This window comes from Nerophis ophidion, linkage group LG17, assembly GCF_033978795.1.
Source record: "Nerophis ophidion isolate RoL-2023_Sa linkage group LG17, RoL_Noph_v1.0, whole genome shotgun sequence".
NCBI classification, from domain to species: Eukaryota; Metazoa; Chordata; class Actinopteri; order Syngnathiformes; family Syngnathidae; genus Nerophis; species Nerophis ophidion.
Genome location: NC_084627.1, coordinates 25284947 through 25311521, shown reverse-complemented (window position 1 = coordinate 25311521; position 26575 = coordinate 25284947). Strand labels below are relative to the sequence as shown.

Here is a 26575-nt window from a genome sequence, read left to right as displayed (position 1 = left end):
TTCTTTGGTAGCAGGTTATAGTTTACTTTGTACATCAATTTAGCTGTTTGCAATTTTATCAAGTCATCGAGCTTTAATATTTTTGACTCAATAAATAAAGGGTTTGTATGTTCTCTATATCCAACATTGTGTATTATTCTAATCGATCTTTTTTTGTAACACAGTTAACGAATGTAGCGCACATTTGTAGTTGTTTCCCCATATTTATGCACAATAACTCAGATATGGTAACACTAGCGAGCAGTAGAGAATATAAAGTGATTTTTGGCCCAGGACGTATTTTGCTTTATTCATTATTGAAATATTTTTTGCCACCTTATGTTGTATGTTTTGTATATGAGATTTCCAGTTCATTTTATCATCTATTAATACTCCCAAAAATCTGGTTTCTTTAACCCTTTCGATATCTATTCCATCTATTAGTATTCATGTCTGATGCTCTTTTCTACTGTTACCGAATAGCATTATTTTAGTTGTACTGAGATTCAAGGATAGCCTGTTTTTATCAAACCATTTTTTTAATTTATTAATTTCTTCCGTTATTATTTGTATTATCTTCGGTGTGTTCTCTCCTGAACAGAAATCAGTTGTGTTGTCTGCAAATAAAACTAACTTCAAGTCTTTTGTAACTTTGCAAATATCGTTTATATAAAGATTGAACAATCTTGGTCCCAGTATTGATCCCTGGGTACACCACAAGATATATCCAATCGTGTTGAACTATTTTCACCCATCTTCACATATTGCTTCCTTTGGTTAAATAACTTCTTATCCAGCTCAAGACCAAACCTCTGATGCCATAACGTTCTAGTTTTTGAATTAAAATATCATGATTAATTGTGTCAAATGCTTTTGTTAAACCCATGAATACTGCGGCTGCACATTCTTTACCGTCCATTGCATTAATAATTTCCTCTGTTATTTTGATTAATGCTATTGATGTTGCGATCCGCTACTTGGATCACCACATATGTTTTATACTTCCAGTTGTTGTATCACTGTTCTACACTCTTACTTCCTGTTTAGTCAGTCACCATGGTTCCTCATTGATCCCACCTGCTAATCACGGTTTCTGCACACCTGTAACTTTTTGATTACTCACCTATTTAAGCCCGTCCCTTTTCGTCATTCTTTCTGGGACTCTAATTTGCCTTCGAGCAACATTCACGACTGTCTACTACCCGTATGTATTTTCTCGCTAGCTCTTACGCTAAGCCACTCGATATTCCAGCTTTCATGCTGAATGTTTTTTGTTTACTCTTTTGTGTGCTTCGTGCCAAGTATAGTTTTTTTGTGTTTTCTATTCCTAGCTTTCATGCTAGAGCCCTTGGTTTATTTTTGTCTGTTAGCTCCAGTGTTTTTGTTCATAGTCTGTTTTTGTTAAATGTAATAAATCATTTAAACTTACCGTTGCTGTGTTCATGCCGACGCATCCACGAAGGGACCAATTTGGCATCACTATGCCAACCAGTCGTAACAGTAGAGTCCCAGCAAGAAAGAAAAGTTCCTTCGCGTCTGGCAACCATGAGGAGACCTTCGACGAATGCACATGGAAGGTATTCCGAGCGATGGAGGCTGAAACTATCCGATGCAATCCAGACGATAGCATGATGTGGGACTTTGAGGGAAACCTGGTTCCGATCGATGCTTCCGGGTCCGGTGAGTTTCCCTCCTGCAGCGCTCGCGCTCGTCCGCGTAGGCGGAAGCCGCGAACGATGGCTTCGTGCACCATCAGTGACTTTCCCACTCCATGCCTCCCTCCTTATAAACACAGCAACCTACAGTCAGCATACAAGACCCCTACACCATTGTTTGGGGACCCAATAACACACTTTGCTAACAGTTTTGCCGACTGGGCAAATTCCCAACTTGTGTCCCGCGCAGATGACGTCATTTCGTCAACGCCCCCCGGTAACGCAAACCCGTCCTCTGTTGATGACATCATCAACGAGGAAGTTTTTTTTGAAGATTCTCTTTCTCATCCATTTTCTAATGACAATAACATTAATAATAAAATACAGAATTACCAGGACATTTTTGCTTTTTATTATTCTGGTAAATCCCATCCATCTGTTTTTTCAACTCCACCTGTAAAACCTCATTCTCCGCCCAAGTCCAAGGTTTTTTCTCCCTTTTCAAAGGGACACTCTGGACAATATAGAGGGGAGGAGTCTGCCCGCCTCCAAACCTCCCACCACCCTCCCTTATGGTCAGTCCCTGACCACAGGGAACGGGTCTGGGATTCCCGTCTGGAGGGGGGTGCTATGGCCTATAGCTGTGTTGCGGAGGTGGCACAGACGCTACCTGTTCTTCAAACTGTCAAACCGCAACCTCCTTTGAGGCCACCCTTAACTGTTTTTCGGCCCGTTAAACCGCTAGCTTTTCCTAGGCCGCCGCCACCTGTATTCCGCTTAGCTCTTCCTCGTAGACCTCCTCCACCTGTGTTTCCCCCGGCCAAGTCTCAACGGCCTTGTAGACCTCCTCCACCTGTTTTTCCCGCGGCCAAGTCTCAACGGCCTTGTAGACCTCCTCCACCTGTGTTTCCCCCGGTCAAATCACAACGACCAAGTAGACCTCCTCCACCGGTGTTCAGACTTGCGAGGTCATTACCTCCAGCACGTCTTCCACCACCGATGTTCGGCACTGTTCTTAACCTGGTTCCCACACCAGCTTCGGTCTCTCGCCTGGTTCACACACCAGCACCGAATCCTAGTCTGGTTCTCACGCCAGCAATTGACTCTTTCCTGGTCCTCGCACCAGCACCTGTTCCTAAGCTAGAACCCACTCCAGCACCAGCCCTACAGCTGGAACCCACTCCAGCATTAGCTCCAAAGCTGGAGACCGCTCCAGCACCAGCTCCAAAGCTGGAGTCCACACCAGCTCTTAAGTTGGAACCCACTCCAACACCTGCGTCGACGACTGCAGTTTCCACGCCGACTACTACGCCTTCTTCCACGACGCCGACTACTACGCCTTCTTCCACGACGCCGACGACTACGCCGGCCTCCACGACGGCGACGACTTCGCCGACCTCTACGACGGCGACGACTACGCCAGACTCCACAACGCCGCCTTCTTCGGCTGCAACGCCTGCTCCTCGGCTGAAGCCAACGCCTGATCCTCGGCTGAAGCCAACGCCTGATCCTCGGCTGAAGCCAACGCCTGATCCTCGGCTGAAGCCAACACCTGCTCCTCGGCTGAAGCCAACACCTGATCCTCCGCCGGCCTCTGCACCTGATCCTCCGCCAGCCTCTGCACCTGATCCTCCGCCGGCCTCTGCACCTGCTTCGGCTGCAGCCCCCGCAGCTTCGTCTGCTGCTGCCAAGCCTCCTCCACGTCTGCCACGGGTGTGGCCTCTGCGAGGTCGTCCGCCTCGCCGGGCACCTCATCCTGCAAGGCGGCCACTGATGTGGCCTTTTCGAGGTCGGCCGCCAAAACTCTTTCGGCACCGGCGTTCCATCCGCCGCCGCCACATTGCCTGTCCTCGGTGGATTCGGGGGACACGCGACCTGGCGACCCCTCCGCCATGGCCTCCCTCCGCCCTCCCTTCTTCTGTGGACTGTCTTGTTGTGGGGAGGGGGTTCAAGTTTTTTCTTTGTTTTTTTTTGGACATCTAGAATCTGTCTTTTTTGGGGGGGGGATACTGTTGCGATCCGCTACTTGGATCACCACATATGTTTTATACTTCCAGTTGTTGTATCAATGTTCTACACTCTTACTTCCTGTTTAGTCAGTCACCATGGTTCCTCATTGATCCCACCTGTTAATTACGGTTTCTGCACACCTGTCACTTTTTGATTACTCACCTATTTAAGCCCGTCCCTTTTCGTCATTCTTTCTGGGACTCTAATTTGCCTTCGAGCAACATTCACGACTGTCTACTACCCGTATGTATTTTCTCGCTAGCTCTTACGCTAAGCCACTCGATATTCCAGCTTTCATGCTGAATGTTTTTTGTTTACTCTTTTGTGTGCTTCGTGCCAAGTATAGTTTTTTTGTATTTTCTATTCCTAGCTTTCATGCTAGCGCCCTTGGTTTATTTTTGTCTGTTAGCTCCAGTGTTTTTGTTCATAGTCTGTTTTTGTTAAATGTAAAAAATCATTTAAACTTACCGTTGCTGTGTTCATGCCGACGCATCCACAAAGGGACCAATTTGGCATCTCTATGCCAACCAGTCGTAACTATTGAAGTTGAGATATTTGCTCTAAATCCAAATTGGTTCTCCACGAGCGTCCCACTTTTCTTGATAAATGTATCTAATCTACTATTGAATAGTTTTTCTATTATTTTGGAGAATTGTGGAAGGAATGAAACTGGTCTATAGTTAGTGAACTGGTGTGTGCTTCTTATGAATTGGTACAACTTTAGCAATTTTCATTTTGTCAGGGAATTTGCCGGTTAAAAATGATACATTACTAATATATATAAGAGGTTCTGAAATGTCTTGTATAACGTTTTTTATTGTTACCATATTTATTCCATGACAGTCAGTTGAGGTCTTAGATTTACAATTATTTACAATTTTGATGACTTCTTCTTTTGTCACCTTCTTTAAAAACATGGAATTGGGATTTCTGTCTATGAGCTCACTCAAGTCCTCAACTGACCCATCATCTGCTTTTGGAATTTTTTGTTCCAGATATTTTCCGACATTAATAAAGTAGTCATTAAAACGTTCAACTATTTGATTCATATTGTCATTTTTAGTATTCCCATCTAGAAAGTACTGGGGGTAATTTTTCTTAGCACCATTTTTAATGATGCTATTTAGGATGCCCCAAGTCGCTCTCATATTGTTTCTATTCCTGTTTAATAATTGACTATAGTATTCCTTCTTAGATGCCCTAAATATACCAATTAGCTTGTTTTTATATTTCTTATACTTATTTGCTGCCTCTATGGATCTCTGTGTTATAAATATTCGATATAAAGTATTTTTTTTGTGACATGCATTTCTCAATCCTTTTGTCATTCCATGGTTGATATTTTTTCTTTTGCTTCTTACTGAGTTCTTTCCAAGGATAATGTTTATCGTAGAGTGTTACAAAAGTGTTGAAAAATTTCCCATATGCATCATCCACATCATCTTCATTGTATACATTGTCGCAAGTTTGTCTCCCCAAATCCTCTTTGATTTGAATTTATTCTTTCCTCTGTGCATAGTCTTTGAAATGTCTTTTTGTCGATGTTTTTCTTCTTGTAATTCCCATCATAAACAGTAAAAACTGGCAGATTGTCACTGATGTCAGTTGTTAACAGTCCACTTATTGTATTATTATCAAAGACATTGGTGAAAATATTATCAATGAGTATAGCACCGTGACTTGCAATTCTGAATGGCCTTGTGATTTGGGGATACAAACTCATACTGTACATTGTATCTATAAAATCGTTAATGGACTTTTGCTTATTGGGGTTCAAGAGATCTATATTGGAATCTCCACATAGAAAAAGTACTTTTTGGCTGATTGCACTAAAAGTTCCCTTAATCCAGTCTTCAAATCCTTCAATACTTGAATTGGGTGTTCTATATATACAACTGATCAATATATTTCTCCTTCTTTCATGACATACCTCAATGGTTATACACTCTAAAACATTGTCAATAGCGAGTCACATGTTTTTTACCACCCTGTAATGGAAGTCCTTCATCACATACACAGCAACTCCACCTCTATTCTTATTTGATCTATTAATATAATTGAGTTCATATCCTTCTAGTTCAAAGTCCTTTCCTTTTTTTGTGTCCATCCATGTTTCTGATACAACAATAATTTTGAAAGGTTCTACAAATTGTTCCAAAAATGATTTCATATTGTTAAAATTTGCGTACAAGCTTCTGCAGTTAATATGAATAATTGACAGTTTGTTTCTGGAAATAATGTTGGTGTTGAATTGCACTTCTGTATAATATAAGCAATTATTGTCCACGTGAGAAAAAAAGTTAGTGTCTGGATCTACAACACTGTCCAATTCTGTCTCATTATGATCAATGCTGGAAAAGGTTATGAATTCTCTTTCTGATTGATTATTGTTTGTTTGTGTCATGATTGTGGTTAATTTATTTATCGTTATCGATATTTATCGAGCTCTGCTATTTTCCTTATGAGTATTACTCTTGTTTCTTCTGGTGTTCCATTGAGTTTAATAAATATTTTGCAGTTTGCAGTCCATGTTTGTTGTATTTTGCCTTGTTTTCTTAAACTACGTGCTTTTCTGGCTACGTCTGCGTTTTCCTTTGTTAAATATTCATTTATGTACACATCTGTTCCTCTTAACTTCTTCCCTTGTTTTAGTAATGCAATTTTGTGTTTCCTATTGACGAACCTCATTATTATTGCTAGTGTTTTTCCGTCCTTCTTCCTATGGAGTGGGTGGCAAGCTTCTACATTTGCAATATCCACTGTTATACCCTTGGACTCCAAAAATGTTGCTACCTGACTTTCGGTGGACATGTCCATATTTCCAGTCTCCTCTCCATCGTCGGCGGCCACCGCCCGAGCATACGAACGGGGCCTAACATTAAACCCGGTCAGAACAACATCATTCATTCGAGTGTATTGTTCTAGTTCGTCCACTCTGTCTGTTAATTGTTCTATCTGTAAGTTTTTTGCTTCATTCTCAACTCGTAGAGTTTTTACCTCCACCAGTTGCATGATTGTCTGCTGATATTGTTTGATGGCTGAAATTTCTGTTGTCAAAAATTCCAGAGATCTTCTTATTTCCTCACTTTCATCCGTAGAGAGCACTTTCTTCGGCCCCATGTTGACCACGGCTGCTGCCTAGTCCAGGCAGATGTCGTCTGGCAAGCGTAAGGTGGTGGTACCGCTGCCACAGGTCGCTAGCTGGGCCTCGCCGTCCGGGCCTCTCCGGTAGCTCCTGGCGCTCGTCACAGCCGGGTCTTCGTCCGCTCACAGCGCCGCTGCCACTGGCCGCTATCCAGTTTCGCCGTCCGGGCCTCTCCGGTACCTCCTGGCGCTCGTCACAGCCAGGTCCTCGTCCGCTCACAGGTGCCAACACCGGAGGCTTCCCCGCTCTCCGTAGCTCCCTCTCCCGTGCGCGAATGTTGCCAAGGCAACTTGATATCAAACATGAAGAAGCACCGATTCCCGCTTCCGCCATCCTAGTCACTGCCGTTGTGTCCTTGGGCAAGACACTTTACCCACCTGCTTCCAGTGCCACCCACACTGGTTTGAATGTAACTTAGATATTGGGTTTCACTATGTAAAGCGCTTTGAGTCACTAGAGAAAAAGCGCTATATAAAAATATAATTCACTTCACTTCACCATCACACTGTGACACAGCAGCCAACAAGAACCAAACATTATAAATGTTTTTTGTGACCAACAAATATGTGCTCCATTCACTCTCTCAAAAAAAAGTTGTAGAAAGTATTTATTATGTTCTTTACAAGTGTATGTAAACGTTTTAAATATATATATATATATATATATATATATAGAGATATGAATATACATATATATATATATATATATATATATATATGAATATATATATATATATATATATCTATATGAATATATATATATATATATATATGAAGATGAGGTCATTTAAAAATTAGCTCGCCTGCTGAAAAAGTGTGGACACTCCTGTTTTATATGTAAAGGCAACACACACATTGAGTGGATATTAACAACAACAGCCAGACAGATGTACACTGCTAATAGAGTATGTGTCTGGTTATTACTGGCACTCTAGTAGCTGACTATTTCCTATATGTTCTTGAAAGTGGTCTGAACTTCTAATCAAGAATCAATAACAAAAGGTTTGATATAAAAATAGCTAATAACTACACACAATACTGAGATGGTAACTTACTTGCCAACCCTCCCGGATTTTCCGGGAGACTCCCGAAATTCAGCGTCCCTCCCGAAAACCTCCCGGGACAAATTTTTTTCCCGAAAATTTTCCAAAATTCAGGCGGAGTTGGAGGCCACGCCCCCTCCAGCTCCAAGCGGACCTGAGTGACGTGTCGACAGTCTGTTTTCACGTTTGCTTTACCACTGTATAAAGACCGAGCCTGCCTAATGACGTCCTTACAGCCCGGTAATAACACACAACAGCAGTCACATTTTCGTCTACCGTAAAGCAGTTTGTGTGCCGTAAGCTCCAATGTTGTGAACTTGTGACACTCTTAAACAGGACAATGCTGCCATCTACTGTACATAGAATAGAATAGAATGTAGAATAGAATGTACTTTATTTAATTAAGCACCACAGTTTGCTCACAATAAACAATCATAATAATAAATAATATAATATATATATAGTATATTATATATATAATAAAAGAATAATATAAATATATTCTATATATATTCTACATTTAAGTGCAGTCAAGGAACATATGCATTATACAGTCTGATGGCTGTCGGTATGAAGGACCTCCTCTGTCGTTCCGTGTTACATTTGGGGAGTCCGAGCCTTCCACTGAACGTGCTCATTCTCTCCGCAAGGTCCGAGTGTAGTGGGTAGGAGGTGTTGTCCATAATGGCTAGGAGTTTTGCTAGACTTCTTCTCTGCCAGAGAGTCTAGCTGTGCATGCATATGGTTAGAAAAATAGTGACAGAGAATAGAACAAAGATGGACATTTCAACCCTTAACTCAACAATGAGCAGATGAGTGTTATGTTTGTGTATATGTGTAAATAAATGAACATTGAAATTCAAGTATTTCTTTTTTATATATATATATAATATATATATTATATATATATATATATATTATATATATATATATATATATATATATATATATATATATATATATATATATATATATATATATATAAATAGCTAGATATCACTGACAGTCAACCTCCCGAAATCAGAGGTCTCAAGGTTGGCAAGTATGTATGGTCATGAAAAGCAGCACCGGTCTTTACACTTCACTTTGTGAAGCACTGCGACTTAATAATTTTCTTCTTATTAATATTTTTTCCCCTTTCTCCCAACTTTGCTCCATTCAAGGTGTCGGAGAGATGTGACTATGTGTATGTGAACGGAAAAGAGACGAGAGGAAAGCGCGGCGTGATGCTGAACTTCACTTACAGCTTCCTGAGTGCACAGCTGGAGATGAGCGTATGGATGCCACGCCTCCCGTTGTTCATCGACATGGCCGACCCTGAACTCAGTCAAATCAGGGGCTGGAGGGTCCCCGGTATGAAAGGAAAAAAAAGGTAGGACTTAAACAGTCCAAGATCATCATTCTTAATCAAGGCTTGTTCAAAAGTAAGTGCACAGCTAAAAGACTTGACTAAATTTTAACGCATGGTTATTAAATTATTTTATTGTTAAAGCAACACTAAAAAACTTTTCAACTTTCATTATATAGTTTCATAACTTTTGGGATACATCGACTTTCAACCAGTTGAATGACACCTCTGTCATGGCCTGAGGGGGTCAGTATCTCTCTCACTGGCACTTAGCAACTTTGACGAGGGTGGCAGGAACACTGCCACAAAAAAAAAAGAAAAACTACGAATGTGCTGACTTGCTTTACGGCACACGTCATTCACCACTTCCGCATGCAATACAGAGACATAATTGTTCTTCTTTGTGTTTTACGGCGGTTGGCATCCATCTTAATGATGCATTAGCGCCACTAAAGACGGAAGTTGATGCAAACACCTACGTGCAGTTACTGCTATCATAGCAGAAGCTGCAAAACAACCAAAGAAACAAAAAGTTTGGTCTCTAGAGACAAAAAAAGAAAAAGGGAGGCAAGGTAAGAGGATAGTCACTTCCAGGTAAAAGGATAGTCACTTCCTGTTTACCCTTCAAAATAACATGAAATAAAGTAGATTGGCTGTAGTTAACAGATACTTACATTAATCCATAAATGTAGTACGATTTTAGCTATTTATAACATATACGACTTATTTATGCTGTTTACTGTTTTTGTAGCTATACCTGGTATTATGAACTGTGCTTTTACATAAACTTGAGTAATTATAGTTTTTGCTGGTTACACGCTCCCCTTTCTAAACGTCTGTCCATGCAGAAGAAACCCATACATACCAGGTCCATCTGTCTTTTGCAAACAATCTGGCGGAGGGGGGCAGCTCATTGGCCTGGAGTTTTTTGTAGCACGCACTCTCCACAGTTTTTTATGTACTGCTCCACGTCTGAGGCCATTTTCGGCCTAAAGAAACTGGCCAAGATCATCATGTACAGATTTGAAGACAATTTTTCTAAACTCAGTAGGCAGTAGTTGATTTTTTTGCCTTCCAGTTTGACTGGTACTGACACAACAGAGAAGTCCATCTTTCATCACAAGTTTTGCAATTTCTCTTATCATGTCAGGCATTTTGGGATTGGACCTGATCTCTTCAGGCCATTTACCGGATTTATTTGCTTGCATTGTGACCTTTAACACAGCTTCTTGACTTAGAGCTGCTATTAGCTCCGGTCTGGACATTTGATTTAACATCCATCCATCCATTTTCTACCGCTTATTCCCTTTCGGGGTCGCGGGGGGCGCTGGCGCCTATCTCAGCTACAATCGGGCGGAAGGCAGGGTACACCCTGGACAAGTCGCCACCTCATCGCAGGGCCAACACAGATAGACAGACAACATTCACACACTAGGGCCAATTTAGTGTTGCCAATCAACCTATCCCCAGGTGCATGTCTTTGGAAGTGGGAGGAATTGATTTAACATGTTCAGCTACATACATGTTGGGTAGGCATACACTTCAGGGATACAATCAGGAGGCATGCCCAGTTTTTCCACATAATTGGGAGATTCTTTGTGGGACTCAAGAGCGCCGACACGCTGGCAGATTGACTTAACAAACGCCACAGGTCTCAGTCATTTTAGTCCTGATAGAGAACTGTTCCGAGGCCACTAAGACTTGCGTCCACGTGCAAAACGCAAGGCTTGTTTGAACCCGTGAAAGCCAATACTGGAGCATTTGTAAGGCAAAGTTTGATCTTTTTAAATGCCTCTGTGCAGGACTCATCCCGTCTGCAACCAAATGGCTCTTTGTCATTCAGGCAAGGGTTCTTTTTTGCCTTGTTGGGGCTTTTCCCTTTTCTTTGTGGGAGCATAACCTCTGGTGAGATCTGTGAGTGTGCGGACAACCGACGAGTAGCTCTGGATAAATCGACGATAGTACCCACAAAAGCTGAGGAAGGATCAGAGAACTTTCAGGTTGTGATGTCTGGGCCAGTTGGTGACAGTCTCTATCTTATCTGGGTCAGCTGCAATGCCATCCGCAGAGACGATGTGGCCAACATTATTGACTTTTGTCGGCCAGATCTGACATTTGTCAAGCAAGATTTTCAGCCCAACTTCCTGAAGCCAATCAAGCACTTTAAGCAACCTTTCTTTATGGTCCTCAAGTGTTCACCCAAACACAAATAGATCATCCAGATACACGAGGACTTGAAGGAGGTTTATGTCAACAACCGCTTTCTCCACCAAGCATTGAAAATTTGTGGGGACTCCAGTGATGCCTTGGAGCATTTTGTCAAACTGATAGAAGCCTAGGGGACAAAGGAAGGCTGTCTTTTCTTTGTCCTTCTCCTCTTATGTATTAGTAGCCATTTCTCAAATCGAGGACGGAAAACTGCTACCAGAGAGACAGTCCAATGCTTTATTGATGTGTGGCGTGGTATACTGATCAGGAATGGTACGGCTATTGAGCGTGCGATAGTCGATGCACATCCTAACGTCAACATTCGTTTTTCCTCACAGTGACAATTAGAGATGCGTAGGGGCTTCCAGACTCCTTGAGGATACCTGCCGCAAGCAACTTTTGAATGTGGCGACGCACGTCATCGATGTCTGCAGGAGCAATGCATCCGGAACGTTCACGGAATGGTCTTTGGTCCGTCATGCGAATATTATGCTCGACTCTCTTCGCTAAACCAACATCAAATTCATCGAGGGAAAAGACAGCTGCTCTTTCGTCTAACCTTTGACGTAGCTCTGTCAACTATGCTTTAGGGAGGGGAGATTCTCCAAAATCAGTCTGGTTAATGTCAAATGCTTCACGCTCGGACTGATGGGATAGTGATGACAACATCAACAATACATAGACTACCAACAACAGCGCTTACAGGTATCATCACATTCTTCAGGAAGTTGTCATGGATTAGAATAACGCACCGATTATGCTCAGTGCCACTGTTTGGAATTATATGAGCTGTACGAGCTTCTTCGACCATCAGGTAAGCTCGTTCCAGTCACTAGTCAAATTGTTTTTCTCCAGCCGCGTCAGGTAGGCTTAAAATGATCAACATACGTAAATAATAAATGGTATTGTAAATGTGCCCGGTACTACATTACATATATACTTACATTATGTGTATAAAAACCTAATGAAGGTTGGATGTTTTTTTTCCTGTGCTCTGTGAGCAGAAATGAATGGCTCCCATGGGCTTCATTTTAAGCAGACTTTTGATTGAATTAATTCAATAAGTAGAATGCATTTAAAAAAAAAAAAAAAAACACTGGTCATGTCTTTCATAATGATTGTGAAAAATAGTCCCCTTTAAGTGGAGCTTTAAGTATCTGAGTTACCTACTGTATGAGATGCACAGCCCTGCCATTTAAATCGGAAAATACTTTACATTTGAACAAAAAACACCATTTTGCTTTTCAAATTTGTTTCTATTATTTAAAGCATTTGTTGGTGCAGGTAGTGTATGTTGGCTTCTGTAAATAACACAACATAAAATGGCTGTGTTAATATGTTCAAGGATCTCTTTACACATGAATCCAATAAGTTGTCTATAATAGCACCTATTTAAAAGTTAAGATTACGTTATTAATTTAAAAGGGAACTGCAGTTTTTTGGAATTTTGCCCAGAGACAAAAAAAAAAAACGCTTGCAAAATGCGGCTAATGGGAGTCACCTGTGTTGTCTTCAATGCCCTCAATTATTTAAGACTCACCCACTAAATTTCTGAATTAATAACTATATAAAGCAGTTTGATTAACAATCTAAATGTTGTTATAAATGTACCTAAATGTAATGTGAACACAGATGTGAAACTCTCCTCTCTATAAGCGTATAAAGCTCACCAGCACCAATCGTTCCAACAATGTCGACTCACGGCGATTGAAGTTTATATTTTATTGTCTTGTCCTTAGCAGTGGTTCTTAACCTTGTTGGGGGGACCGAACCCCACCAGTTTCAAATGCGCATTCAACGAACCCTTCTTTAGTGAAAATGTAAATGTTTTTTTTAGGGGTGGGCAAATTAATGCGTTAATTACGAGTTAACTCATCAATCTATTAACGCCGACAATTATTTTATCGCATATTTGCGTATGTTGTTTACATGCTTTTATTTTGTTAACGCCTTTTCTTAACAAGATGGCGTCGCCCGGATGGGCTTCGGCGTCGAGGGGCTCTTGGTAAAGATGCAACATTTGGCAAAAATACCGGACAATTCTGCAAATTTCATGGCTGGCTTACAGCGTTGTCACTCCGGGATCACTTACGACCGCCAGACAATTCTGGATGTGGATAGATCGGGCCGTTTTGGACTGAATGACGCGTGCTTGCTAGACCGGCTAGCTAGCATGGGAATACTTTGCCGGCTACATCCAGCGGCCTGTGAAGCAGCGGAGTATATGTGTTGTCTGTCTATTTAAGAATAATGCAGACGAGGCGTGTTGGATGAGTTCTTAATGTTTACTTTCAGAGCGTGCATATCACAACATACAAGATGCCGTCATGGCGACACACAACAACCTATACCGCGCATGTTCGTCACTCCTGTTGTATGCTGGGTAGGGTAGTTCTTTTATTCCCTGGCTCATAACATCACAGTATGGTACCATGTATATGATGAGTTCAGTTTATCAAAGCACCAAGCAAACAATCGGAAGATTCCCATCATATCAATTCCTAGATATGGTCATAATTATTTTAAGTGCACTATGCAGTTTAAACACAACATTATTAATATTGCTACTACGAATAATTTGATCAAAAATTCCCTAAAACAGCCCACTACCTATAATATAGGTTTTTTAAACATAAGATCCCTGATAAAAAAAAATGTTTCTGCTGTTACCTCAGAAATTGCCTGTTCAGATGTTATGATTGTGGCTCAGAGATTTGTATGCAGATTATATTTATTTTCCATAACAAAAAGGATAACTTAAATACCCTGGCAGTGGCAATAAGCTTAAATGTTTGTATTTAAATTTTTTGAGTTGATTTTCATAAAATATGCTATTTAACTGCTACTGTTTAACAAGGACTGATTTAAATTGTGTTTGCACAACAAATGTTTTGGCCCTTTTGTTCATGTGGGAGAATATTCCAATAAAGGTGCACTACACACTACTTTTGAATTCATTATTGGGCTTTGCGTATACAATGCAGTTCATCGCGATTAATCGGAGAAATAGTGCGATTAACTTCGATTAAAATTTTTAATCGTTGCCCAGCCCTAGTTTTTTTTTTTTCAAATTCAAGACAAAGTTTTATATTGTTTTTACAGGTGCACAAAATGAACTGTGCATGAACATCACTTTGTTCAAAGAACAAAACCAACACAGAGCATGAACTCACAACAAATTACACATCTGAAAATGTTTCATGTTCTGTGGTCACGTTTTCTTTAGTTATGTTCTGTTAGTGGAAGACTCTTTTTAGTTCCTGTTTACGCTCAATTGTTTTATCACCATGGTGAACAATTAGTTCGCCTGTACTCATTTGGACTCACGCACCTGATATTTTTGGGACTCATGCGCCTGTGTTAATCATGTCACTATTATTTAAGCTTGTAGTTGCCAGGCAGTCGGGCTGGCGTCATTGTTGTTGCTCCATGCTCTGTTCACTCTGGTTATGTATCCCTCTGCTCATTTCCTTCCAAGTAAGTTTTGTTTATTCATGTCACGTTTGTTTCATATCCACAGTTTTGCCTTTGTGGTAGTTTTAATTTTAGCCAAGTTTGTTCTCCGCCTTATGCTTGCCTTTAGTTTTCACTTTTTTTTTTAATAGATACATTCAAATATGTCTTTACCTTCCTTTGCATTCCATGAAAACAAACCACATCATAGCCCTCGTTCTGCCAAAATTAGTGGGACTTCTGCGGTTGCCGTATACATGATACACAGATAGGGAGAACATTCTATACACACGATGAGTCGGGTGTGTCCTGACATCCGCGGCAGAGGCTCTGCCGAACCCCTGAGACCAACTCACCGAACCCCTAGGGTTCGATCGAACCCAGGTTAAGAACCACTGCCTTAGAACGACTTATTATGGTTTTGGACCTGAGCCTTCTATAATGTCCCACTTTCCTTGTGCACTTATGCTCACTATTTGCCCTGCTTGTGACTGCACAGTAACTGGACGCAATTACATATCACCAAACTACGGAAGAGGCTGAGGGTCAAAAAGGAGTCAAGGCATATGCAGGTTGATCACGCGTAAAAAGAAATGATCGCCATGAAAGGAAACAACATGTTTTTATCGCGTTAACTTTGACAGCCCTAATCAGGATACATGCAGCACATCATGCCTGTTATTGCACTGTCGAGTTAGCTGTCTGCTAACAAAACATTAAATGTGGGCTAATACTTTACAGATACTGTAATATGATTGTTTATGTTTTTCAGTCAGTATAGATTGGTGTCCTATCGCATTCTGTTGTGCATTGCAAACACAAAATCGATCCAGCCGAGGACGCAGAAGCTATCTTACGTTTAATTCTGTAGCATGGCGTCACAAGGCGATGTGTTACTATAACAAAAACTGTTCCTTAGTGTTCATTCTTATAATAACAATCTTGTTATCATACAAGTTATGGAACATACATGCAGGTTTTAGGATTGCTCTTATTAGCTGCATTGCTAGCCACCTGGAACAAGCAAATTAGAGCACATTAGAATTGGTATTGTCTTTTTTATTGTCTTTCATAAGGGTTGTGAACCATAGGCAAAATTCCCCAAATTCCCCTTTAACAGAACAATATTTAGCTTGGTAATTAGGCATTTTAATTTGACTGCAGCTGCAGAATGTCTCACACTGATTGTAAATAATGATAATGACTTAATTGTTTTTTTTAATAAAGCTCAACATTTTTAAATGTTATTTCTATTTGAATGCAGTCGACGCAAATGTTTTAATGCAGGTGTAAGTTGACCTTTTGTGCTGTCAATCTATAATGCCTCCATTAATTAAGTGAACTAGTAGCAGTAAAGTGTGTATTTAGCCTTGGACATGTCACCATCAATACATTCCCCATGCAGTGTGCAAAGGTTGTTATCATAATTACTAGAGATGTTCCAAAAAAAATAGATTCACATTCAAAAAATGTTTTCGCCTATTGTAAATTCACGGTTAGGGTTCATAATTTTCAAGAATCGACTTGTAACAATAAATATAATTTGATGTATTTTTTTTGCACATTTAAAAAAAAAAACACAATCTTGGATTGAAAACATTAAACGATGATTATTGATATAAATATTATTATTGATACTGTTGCTTTTATATTTTATTTTTTTCCTTTTTTTTTTTAGAATATTAAACTTTGTTGCTGTTATTTTAGTATCGTATTTGTATGTCTTCTCAATTGCTTTGTAAATGTCTATTGTAAAGCTGAGAGTGGGGTTTGCTTTATTTCCTTCTATCAGATTAATTCTGTGATTTTGTAAAAATATTTCTAAAAAAGACGTTTTTAAGCCAACACTGCGCTCAGAAGTCATATACCAGTAGCCCAGAGGAACTTTTTTAACCTGGATCATGTTTTAAAAATGTTTTATTCTAATTCATTTACCAAATAATATATTAGGAGAACCGTGTTGAATCGAGAATCGATTCTGAATTGAATCGTCAACCCAAGAATTGTAATCAAATCCAATCATAAGGTGCCCAAAGAGTCCCACCTCTACTAATTACCATACTATATCAACCTGAAAATACAGTGCATTGGAATTTAAAGAATTTTCTATGTTGGAAATATCCATCATAAACAGGTATGCTCCTGAGAACCATCTTTCTTTGCATTAGACATTTGTGTTCGGTATATTTCTTTTGTCAGATTTTGTCACATTTCGGGAAAGAAAGAGCTCTTTTATACTCAGGAGGATATATGTACAGTATTTTGTAGACATTAAATAAGCATCACATTAGATCAGGGGTGTAACGATTGCTCCATTTATCAATAGATTGATTTGTATTCCTAAATTACAAGTATATCGATCTATGCTCGGCAAGCTAGCCTTCCGGACGATAGGTATCCATCCAACATCAATTTAAAAGGCAATATATCTATGTTATCAATAATAGCAAAAAGAAAATATTGGATTTAAAAACGGTACATTTTATACAAAGTTTAGCACTTTTTAAGATAAAGAAGTTAACGTTAAGTATGTCTGCCCGTCGGTGACGTCATCAAAACAAAAGTGGTCAAGAAAGTTTGTACTAACTGCAGACGCCACTAGACTTTATCATTAATTACAACACAAAAACATTAAGCTACAGCACGATTGCAAAAGCCACAGCAAATAAAAACGACGTAAATCAATAATATAAAGCCACAACTTAACTGTAAACCAAAGAGGATGCGACGGACAAAACAGAAGTGACAGCAGAGCTGGTTCACCGACGCACCGGGTAGTGACGCAAGGTTAAAAAAATGGTAAATTGCTTATACTTGTACAGCGCTTTTCTAACTTTTTTTTAAGGAACTCAAAGCGCTTTGACACTATTTCCACATTCACCAATTCACACACTGATGGCGGGAGCTGTCGTGCAAGGCGCTAACCAGGTCCCATCAGGAGCAAGGGTGACGTGTCTTGCTCAAGGACACAACGGACGTGACCAAGACGGTAGAAGGTAGGGATTGAACCAGCCACTCTCCCAACTGTGCCACGTGGTCCCCTGAAAAACAATTTAATAAACATGCTATATTAGTATTTATGACAAAGTTAAATACATTTATTTATGACTGATAAAGTGGTCACACTTTACTTACATTTCCAACTTTGTTCATTGTACCCTGCACAATTTGGTCCGTCTGTTGCCAAAAGTTGTACGCTGTCACTTCCATCACGTCTTTATTTTTGTATTTATTTTTTTGAAAATGTATTCAATCCAACAAAACAATACACAGCAATACCATAACAATGCAAACCAATTCCAGAACGAAACCCGACCCAGCAACACTCAGAACAGCAACAATAAACAGAGCAATTGAGAAGACACAAACACGACACAGAACAATCCAAAAGTAGTGAAACTAAATATAATATTATCAACAACAGTATCAATACCAGTAACAATTTCAACATAGCAGTGAGTAAAAATCCCTCATTGACATTATCATTAGACGTTTATAAAAAGTAAAAAAAATAAATAAAAATGCTTACACTTGCATCGCATCTCATAAGTTTGACGGCACACTGCGTCCAATTTTTTCACAAAGATAAAAATTTGTCATATTTTTGGTTCATTTAATAGTTAAAACAAATTTAAATAATGGATCCCACTTGTGTGGCATAACGATGCCGGATTTGTTCCTCCGTGGATGCGTCAGGCATGAACACAGCGTAATGTAAGCAACAAAGGAGCTATTAAACTAATAAAAAGGGCTAGGAACAAAAATACTGGTGCTAAGCAGAAAGGCAAACAAATGGCGCTAGCATGGAAGCTAGGAATACAAACAGATACACTAAACTTGGCACAAAGGCACAAAAAGGGAAAACAAAAACTACTAGCATGAAAGCTAGGAATAAAATAAACCCCAGCGCGAGAGCTAGCGAGTAATAGGATGAAAAGTAAGTCATCAACAGTTGCGTGAAAGCAAACTAGGATCTGAGAAAGAAGAATGAAAAGGGGCAACTTATATAAGGCAGTGATCAGTAGAAACAGGTGTGCGGGAACCGAGAGTAGCAGGTGGAAATAATAAGCAGCCATGGTGACAAAGCAAACAGGAAATAAGGAAGTTGAAACAACAGGATGTAAAAAAAGGAACAAAGCAACAATATGTGGTGATCCGAACAACGGATCACAACATCCCATATTCCAATATACGATTAGTTATCTAAACTAAATGCAGTTTTTTCTACTGATATCATCTCCATAGCTTGTGTATACCATTACGACTTTATGATGTTTTGTGTTTATTAAAATGAAAATTAAACCACCAAGTTAAACCACTGCTCATCCGGTATATATGCTGCTAATTCAACCTGAAGAGATGTTGATTGCACTATATTTTTCATATGAATATTGTATGCTGAAGAACAAGAGCAGAAGTAGCAGGTAAACCTACTGGTAAAATGTTGGTTACTGTACTTACTGAAAATGTCTTGAATGTTGAACATGTGTGCAAAAAGGATCCCCTTTATTACGGATTAAAAAGGTTTCCTGGTTAATTCAAACTAGAATCTCGGATGCACTTTATTCAAATAAGATTTGAATACAATGGGCATTACTTGTCGTTCACTTGCTTGTTTGCAAGTAAATGAATAATTCATAATACATTTCTATTGAATCCTCCCACAAGAAGTAAAAGGAATATAGGAAACTTCATCTGCAGAGTTCAGTGTTTTTTTTACTCGTTGATTTTTTTTTTTGCTAAAAAGTTACTGAATCGATTTCAACTAGCTGAAACATTTCGGATTGTATTCCATCCATCCATTTTCTACCGCTAGTCCCGTTTGGGGTCGCTGGAGCCTATCTCAGCTACAACCGGGTGGAAGGATACCCTAGACAAGTTGCCACCTCATCGCAGGGCCAACACAGATAGACAGACAACATTCACACTCACATTCAGACACTAGGGAACATTTAGTGTTGCCAATCAACCTATCCCCAGGTGCAGGTCTTTGGAGGTGGGAGGAAGTCGGAGTACCCGGGGGGAACCCACACAGTCACGGGGAGAACATGCAAACTCCACACAGAAAGATCCCGAGCCGGGGTTTGAACCCAGGACAACTCAGGACCTTCGTATTGTGAGACACATGCACTAACCCCTGTGGCATCATGCTGCCCTTCGGATGGCATTGTTCTAAAAAATAATATCTTCCCCAAATCTTATCAACAACCACAAATTCTGAATCGAAACAATTTGTTTAAACACATAGTTACACCCCTACTTCAGACATATTGATTTTGTACTATTTTATTGAAATACCTAATTGCTAAGGCACTGCGACGGAAATACAGCCCCCTACACCTCTACAATCGAAGGTTACATGAGAGCATAGGGTACAAAACCATAGCACAAATCAAAAATACATAATGTCACTTGTATGGAAATGTGCAAAATTTACCCAAACTAAGGAACCAAATTAAACACTTGACTCCTTGCTGAGCCTTCCCGTGGTGCTTTCAACATGACCTGATCTCATGTGTGGGTTGTGAGCCATAAATGTCACCTCCGTTTAGATCGCTGTCCCCCCTCGCAGATGTCGATTTAAGAGATGTGAAAGGGATGCTGAGCCAAGCGATTGGACCACAGCGTGTTAACCTGTCAACCCGTTTTTATGCTCGACTGACTGTGCCTCATTAGACCTAATGGACACTGTCACCATCAACCCCGACGTCAAACTCCCTCCCTCACACCCCACCCCGACCACCTGAGGAGGAGAGTGTCAAATAGCAGGCAGAAACAAAAAACCTAAAAAAAAATGAAGGCAAAAGGAAACAGGTGACTCAGATTAAAATTATGGAGAGAATTGTGTGCGACGGGCTTCACGGTGGCAGAGAGGTTAGTGCGTCTGCCTCACAATACGAAGGTCTGAGTAGTCCTGGGTTCAATCCCAGGCTCGGGATCTTTCTGTGTGGAGTTTGCATGTTCTCCCCGTGAATGCGTGGGTTTTCTCTACGGGTACTCCGACTTCCTCCCACCTCCAAAGACATACACCTCGGGATAGGTTGATTGGCAACACTAAATGGTCCCTAGTGTGTGAATGTGAGTGTGAATATTGTCTGTCTATCTGTGTTGGCCCTGCGATGAGATAGCGACTTGTCAAGGGTGTATCCCGCCTTCCGCCCGATTGTAGCTGAGATAGGCACCAGTGCCCCCCGCAACCCCAAAGGGAATAAGCGGTAGAAAAATGGAATGGAATTGTGTGCGACTTGAGGAAAAAGTGTGCCAGAAGTAAAAATAATGATCTTGCAGAATCTGAACAAACACTTCAACACAAACACGGATGATAAGATGCTTGAGGAAAAGAGTGCTTTTGATGTAACTGCCTAAATGATAACCACGTTGCTTCGCCTTGTCATTCGTGTGACTTTTTGGAGTCGGGACAGACACTGATTTGATCCTTTTGCAGGAAGTCCCTTTGTTGCAACAGTTGAAGTATTAAAGCAAGTAGAAGAGAAACCTAGACAATATATGGGCAATAACATTGATGTTCTTCCCAATCCGATACGAGTAAATTGAGGCTGGTATCAGTGACACCAAGCCGATAGCAACACTTTGGGCAGATGTACTTACCGTATTTTCTCGACTATATGGCGCACTTAAAACCTCTTAAGGTTCAAGCTGTTTACATGTTTTTTTATTTCTCTTTGCTATTTGGGCTTATTGGACCCCAATTAGAATACAAAACTAAGAATCATCTTTTGTTATGATGTACTTAGTCTATAAGTAACAAACGTGTACTTCATTTTAAGTGACATGGTAATTCTTATTTTTACACTTTTTTTTTCCAAATTCCATTGTATATTATACTCTTCTGACACCACCAGAGGGCAGTTTAAATGTCCACATAAGGGCCGTAAGACTCCAATTCAGTAGTGTACACAATTTTGGAAATAAGAGCTAAAAGGTGCTGTCCACACATGTGGCCACTGGGGCCTTAGAGGTTATAAAATAACAAAGGGAGCTAGCACTGGAAGCTAGAAAACAAAAAGGAACTTTAGCATGGAAGCTAGAGGATAGCAAACAGAAAAACTTGAAATAACTAATGGTTAACAAGAAAGCTAACCGCTACGACGACCAGGACAAAATATAGCACGACAGGTAATAGCTGAAAAGAATCACAGACACGACAAGAGCAACATATGGCAACGACAAGTCCGAATGACAATACAATGATCCAGTACTGACTGGAGGAACAAAGCAGGTAAAATAAGAGCTGGCCGATTGACATAAGGTGTGACCAGATGCCAATCAGCCGCAGCTGAGTGAAAACAGGACACAGGGAGACAAACAGGAAGCTGAACCAAAATAAGAGCTCTAGACAGGAACTAAGGACAGGAAATACTAAACACACAGAGGAGAAACTAAAACACAAACAAACTCAGTGACAACTCTGGCGACTTTGGTTATTAGAGTTCCGGTCGTACGGTTTTTCAAGGGACATATTTCCGGCCTTGTTGTTGTTTCCGGATGAGGAGATGCTGCTCTTTAATTGATTTAAGTAAAGTCAGTGTTATGATCCGCTGCCCAGGTCATATCATTCTGGTTTTGTTCCGTTATTGTATTATATTCTGCTAGTGTTTGACTTCCTTAGTTCCTGTTTGTTCTGTTACCATAGTCACAAATTAGTATCACCTGCCTCTTGTTTTTGACTCACACCTGTTTGTAATTACTGTCCTAATTTAAGCCTGCCTTTTCGGTTGACTCGTCCTCGCTTCCTAGTATTTGTTCTATGCAACAAGTGACGACGCTCATTCCCGACTCTGGTAAACCTGTTGGCTTCCGCGCTATGCTTCTGTGTTTTCCTAGCTCCCATGCTAGCTCTTTGCTTTGCCTTTTTGTGCCTAGTACAAGTTTTCTGTTTATAGTCTGTTCCTTATTTTAAATAAATCATTATTTCTTACCTTACGCTGTGTCCGAGCGCGAACTGCATCTAGAGAGAACGCATCCGCATCACCATGCCGAGCAAAAGTCACAGTCAGAATGTCATTAAAACAGTTAGCTCCATGTGGAAGTTTCCTGCGTCTCGCCCGGCTTCTTCTGACCACAGTATCACACAGCTCAGGATACAGGTTTGACACAGTATTTAATACATCTTTTACTTTACACAATTGTCCGTCTTTCAAGCTTTTCAGCTGTCTCTGTTCGTCTCTGTGCGTCTCTCCCGCGTTCGCATGCGTCTGTCTCGCTTCATGGTCTCCAGCGCTGCTAATAAAGGAAACAGGTGATTAGATAACTCGTTCCAGCTGAGGTATCCACTAACCTGTTGGCTGCTTCATGGCCGGCCCCTGCACATACCCCGCCCGCAGGGGACGCGTGGAACACACCCCTCTCCACACTCCACTTCTTCCACTCCCGTCCTTGCACGCTACACCGCTACAACAAAGATGACGTGGAGAAGACGCTGTCGAAGGTGATCCACGTAAATAAGACCGCCCACAAAACGACGCATCCGGAAGCGACTGTCAGAAAGTGGCTTGAAGATGATCCGTAAAATATAATCCATGCAATATTTTGACCAAAGAACCTACATGTTAGGTAGACCACAAGGAAGTTTTTCCATTTAGAAAACAATAATAACAATATGACATTTTAAACGCGCCTAATATATGAAAAAAGATCAAAAAAGCCTACAATATAAAAAAAAGATCACAAATAGACCATTCATCAGCAATGTGCCTTATAATATGGTGCTCCCTATGGCCTGGAAAATACAGTAATGAGTCTTCCATCCATCCATTTTATACCGCTTGTCCCGTTCGGGGTCGCGGCGGGATCTTCTCAAATTTAAAAAGTTGTGTCTTTGAAACAAGGGCGTAGGAACCTGCACTGTGTGTGAGAGAGAGTGAGAGAGACTTAGAGAGATTCATCAGTCCCAGTCCTTCCTTCCTTGCTTGCTCAGTGGTCTTGTGGTGAGAGAGTCCGTCCTGAGATTGGTAGGTCGTGAGTTCAAACCCCGTCCTAGTCATACCAAAGACTCTGCCTCAATGGTTGCAATTGCTCTTTGATAAACGTTGTTCTTAAATGGTTTAACTATTTGCTCACGTAGTTGCGGACAAAGGGGTGTACCTCGCCCCATCCTTTCTTGTGAAAGACTGAGCAATTTTTGGGAAGCTGTTTTTATACCCCATCATGGCACCCACCAGTTAACAATTAGCCTGCACACTTGTGGGATGTTCCAAATAAGTGTTTGATGAGCATTCCTCAACTTTATCAGTATTTATTGCCACATTTCACAACTTCTTTGTCATGTGTTGCTGGCATCAAATTCTAAAGTTAATGATTATTTGCAAAAAAAAAAAAAATGTTATCAGTCTGAACATGAAATATGTTGTCTTTGTAGCATATTCAACTGACTATGGATTGAAAAAGATTTGCAAATCATTGTATTTCATTTATAATTACATCTAACACAATTTCCTAACTCATATGGAAATGGGGTTTGTATATACAAACTTAAATCATTGTTATCGCTGCTCACGTGTTATAGACAGTTTTTTTTCCAGGGTAGCACAGAGGTGGCACGTACTTCTGCAGAGGTGGCACCCATATAACAGTCAGTCTATCCCAGGAGCAGCTAGTAGCTAATATAGTATTTTACCACGGTTACCACCGCCAAGTATGCAGTGAATCTTCTTGTAAGATAATTGCTGACATTTAACAATACTGCAAAGCATTGGGCTATTACAGTATGTCAGACAACTTGCAACAGTTGGCGCAAAATAAAATTTCCTCTTTAAAGCCCCACTTCAAAAACTTTCAGTTTTGGTTGATTTTGGCGGTGCCAGTGGACTACAGCGGTAATGTAGAGCTGGGACTGGCGGCACTTGGCGGCGTGAAGCTGCGATTGGAGCTTGCTGTGGTGCAGGTACTGGTGCTAGGCGTGGATCTTGGCACGGTGGAGATTGGCATGGTGGAGGTGCAGGTGCTAGTGTGGAGCAGAAAGGGTCGTTAGCCTTGGCTTTGGCGGAGGTGGCCTAACTGGGGGTTTTGGCTGGACATGCCGAAAAATTGGTGGTGGTGGCCGGGCCGGAGGTAGCTGCCTGGCTAGGTGCAGCATGATTTAATTCTTACTCTAAAAAGTGCAAACAAAAGGTGTGCACAAGGCGGAGACACAAACTTGGCTCAGGATACAAAAAACTACCACTAGGGCAGAACTATGGACATGAAACGAAAACATTTACGGTGACGTGAGCAGAGCAGCATGAACTTTGGAATTGCATGAAACAAGCAGCGTGAACTGAGCATGAAACAGTAAATATGGCATGAAGCAGAGTGATGACGCCAGGACAACCAACTGAAAAAACAGGCTTAAATAATAATAACATCATTGAAACAGGTGCGTGAGTCACATGAATTAGGCAGGTGATGCTAATGTGTCGTCATGGTGACAAAACAAACAAAGGTGGGTAAAAACAGGAACTAATTGAGTTTTAACCAAACAGATCATAACTAAACAAAACATGGTCACAAAACATGATCACAAAACATGACACTTACTAGTAAAGCAGGAAAAGAGCCAAGGCGGCATCGGTGGGAAATCCCTCTTCCTGTTTGAGCTAACGCCACCAAGTGAAAGCCGGGCCATTGTTGATCCTTGAACGTCTTTTTATCCGGGTAGCCTTCCTTTTTTCTTTGTCTCTTCAGACAAAACTTTTCGTTTTTGTTGTTTTACAGATTCTATCATGATCGCAGCAATTGCACGTAGGCGTTGGCATCCGCTTCAGTCTTGGTAACGAATGGGAAAAGGGGGAAGTGACATATACCGCACAGCAGTCTGCACTTTAATAGTATTTTGTGACGCAGGGTTCCTGCCACTCTCCCTAAAGTTGCTTATTGCCAGGAGAAGCGACCTGGAACCCATCAGGCCATTATAGAGGTGCCATTCAACAAGTACTAAGTTGATGTATCTTCCCAAAAGTTATGAAAATATTTTAGGTGGGTTGAAAAGTTTCTTAGTGATGCTTTCATAAAGCAACATTGTAACATTCATGAACTTTTATTTAAATTCAAACAGCTGCAATGACGTGGTGACTTGTCCAGGGTGCACCCTGCCTTCTGCCTGGGATAGGCTTCAGCCACCCCCATGACCCCGAAAGGGACAAGCAGTAGAAAATAGATGGATGGATGGATACATTTAAACAGATTAGGTCCTCATTAAAATCCACTCTCTTGCTGACAACATCCATCCATCTTCTTCCGCTTATCCGAGGTCGGGTCGCGGGGGCAACAGCCTAAGCAGGGAAACCCAGACTTCCCTCTCCCCAGCCACTTCATCTAACTCTTCCTGGGGGATCCCGAGGCATTCCCAGGCCAGCCGGGAGACATAGTCTTCCCAACGTGTCCTTGGTCTTCCCCGTGGCCTCCTACCGGTTGGACGTGCCCTAAACACCTCCCTAGGGAGGCGTTCGGGTGGCATCCTGACCAGATGCCCGAACCACCTCATCTGGCTCCTCTCGATGTGAAGGAGCAGCGGCTCTACTTTGAGTTCCTCCCGGATGGCAGAGCTTCTCACCCTATCTCTAAGGGAGAGCCCACCACACGGCGGTGGAAACTCATTTCGGCCGCTTGTACCCGTGATCTTATCCTTTCGGTCACGACCCAAAGCTCATGACCATAGGTGAGGATGGGAACATAGATCGACCGGTAAATTGAGAGCTTTGCCTTCCGGCTCAGCTCCTTCTTCACCACAACGGATC

General features: G+C 41.1%; 1 protein-coding gene across 1 annotated transcript in view; it reads left to right on the top strand.

Moving 5' to 3' along the window:
* Positions 1–26575, top strand: part of si:dkey-112m2.1 (transmembrane protein 132C) — a 591189-nt gene that overhangs the window by 538161 nt on the left and 26453 nt on the right. The window contains exon 7 of the mRNA XM_061876686.1: positions 8995–9203. Coding sequence (XP_061732670.1) covers positions 8995–9203 — 209 coding nt within the window. The remainder of the gene's footprint in view (positions 1–8994; positions 9204–26575) is intronic.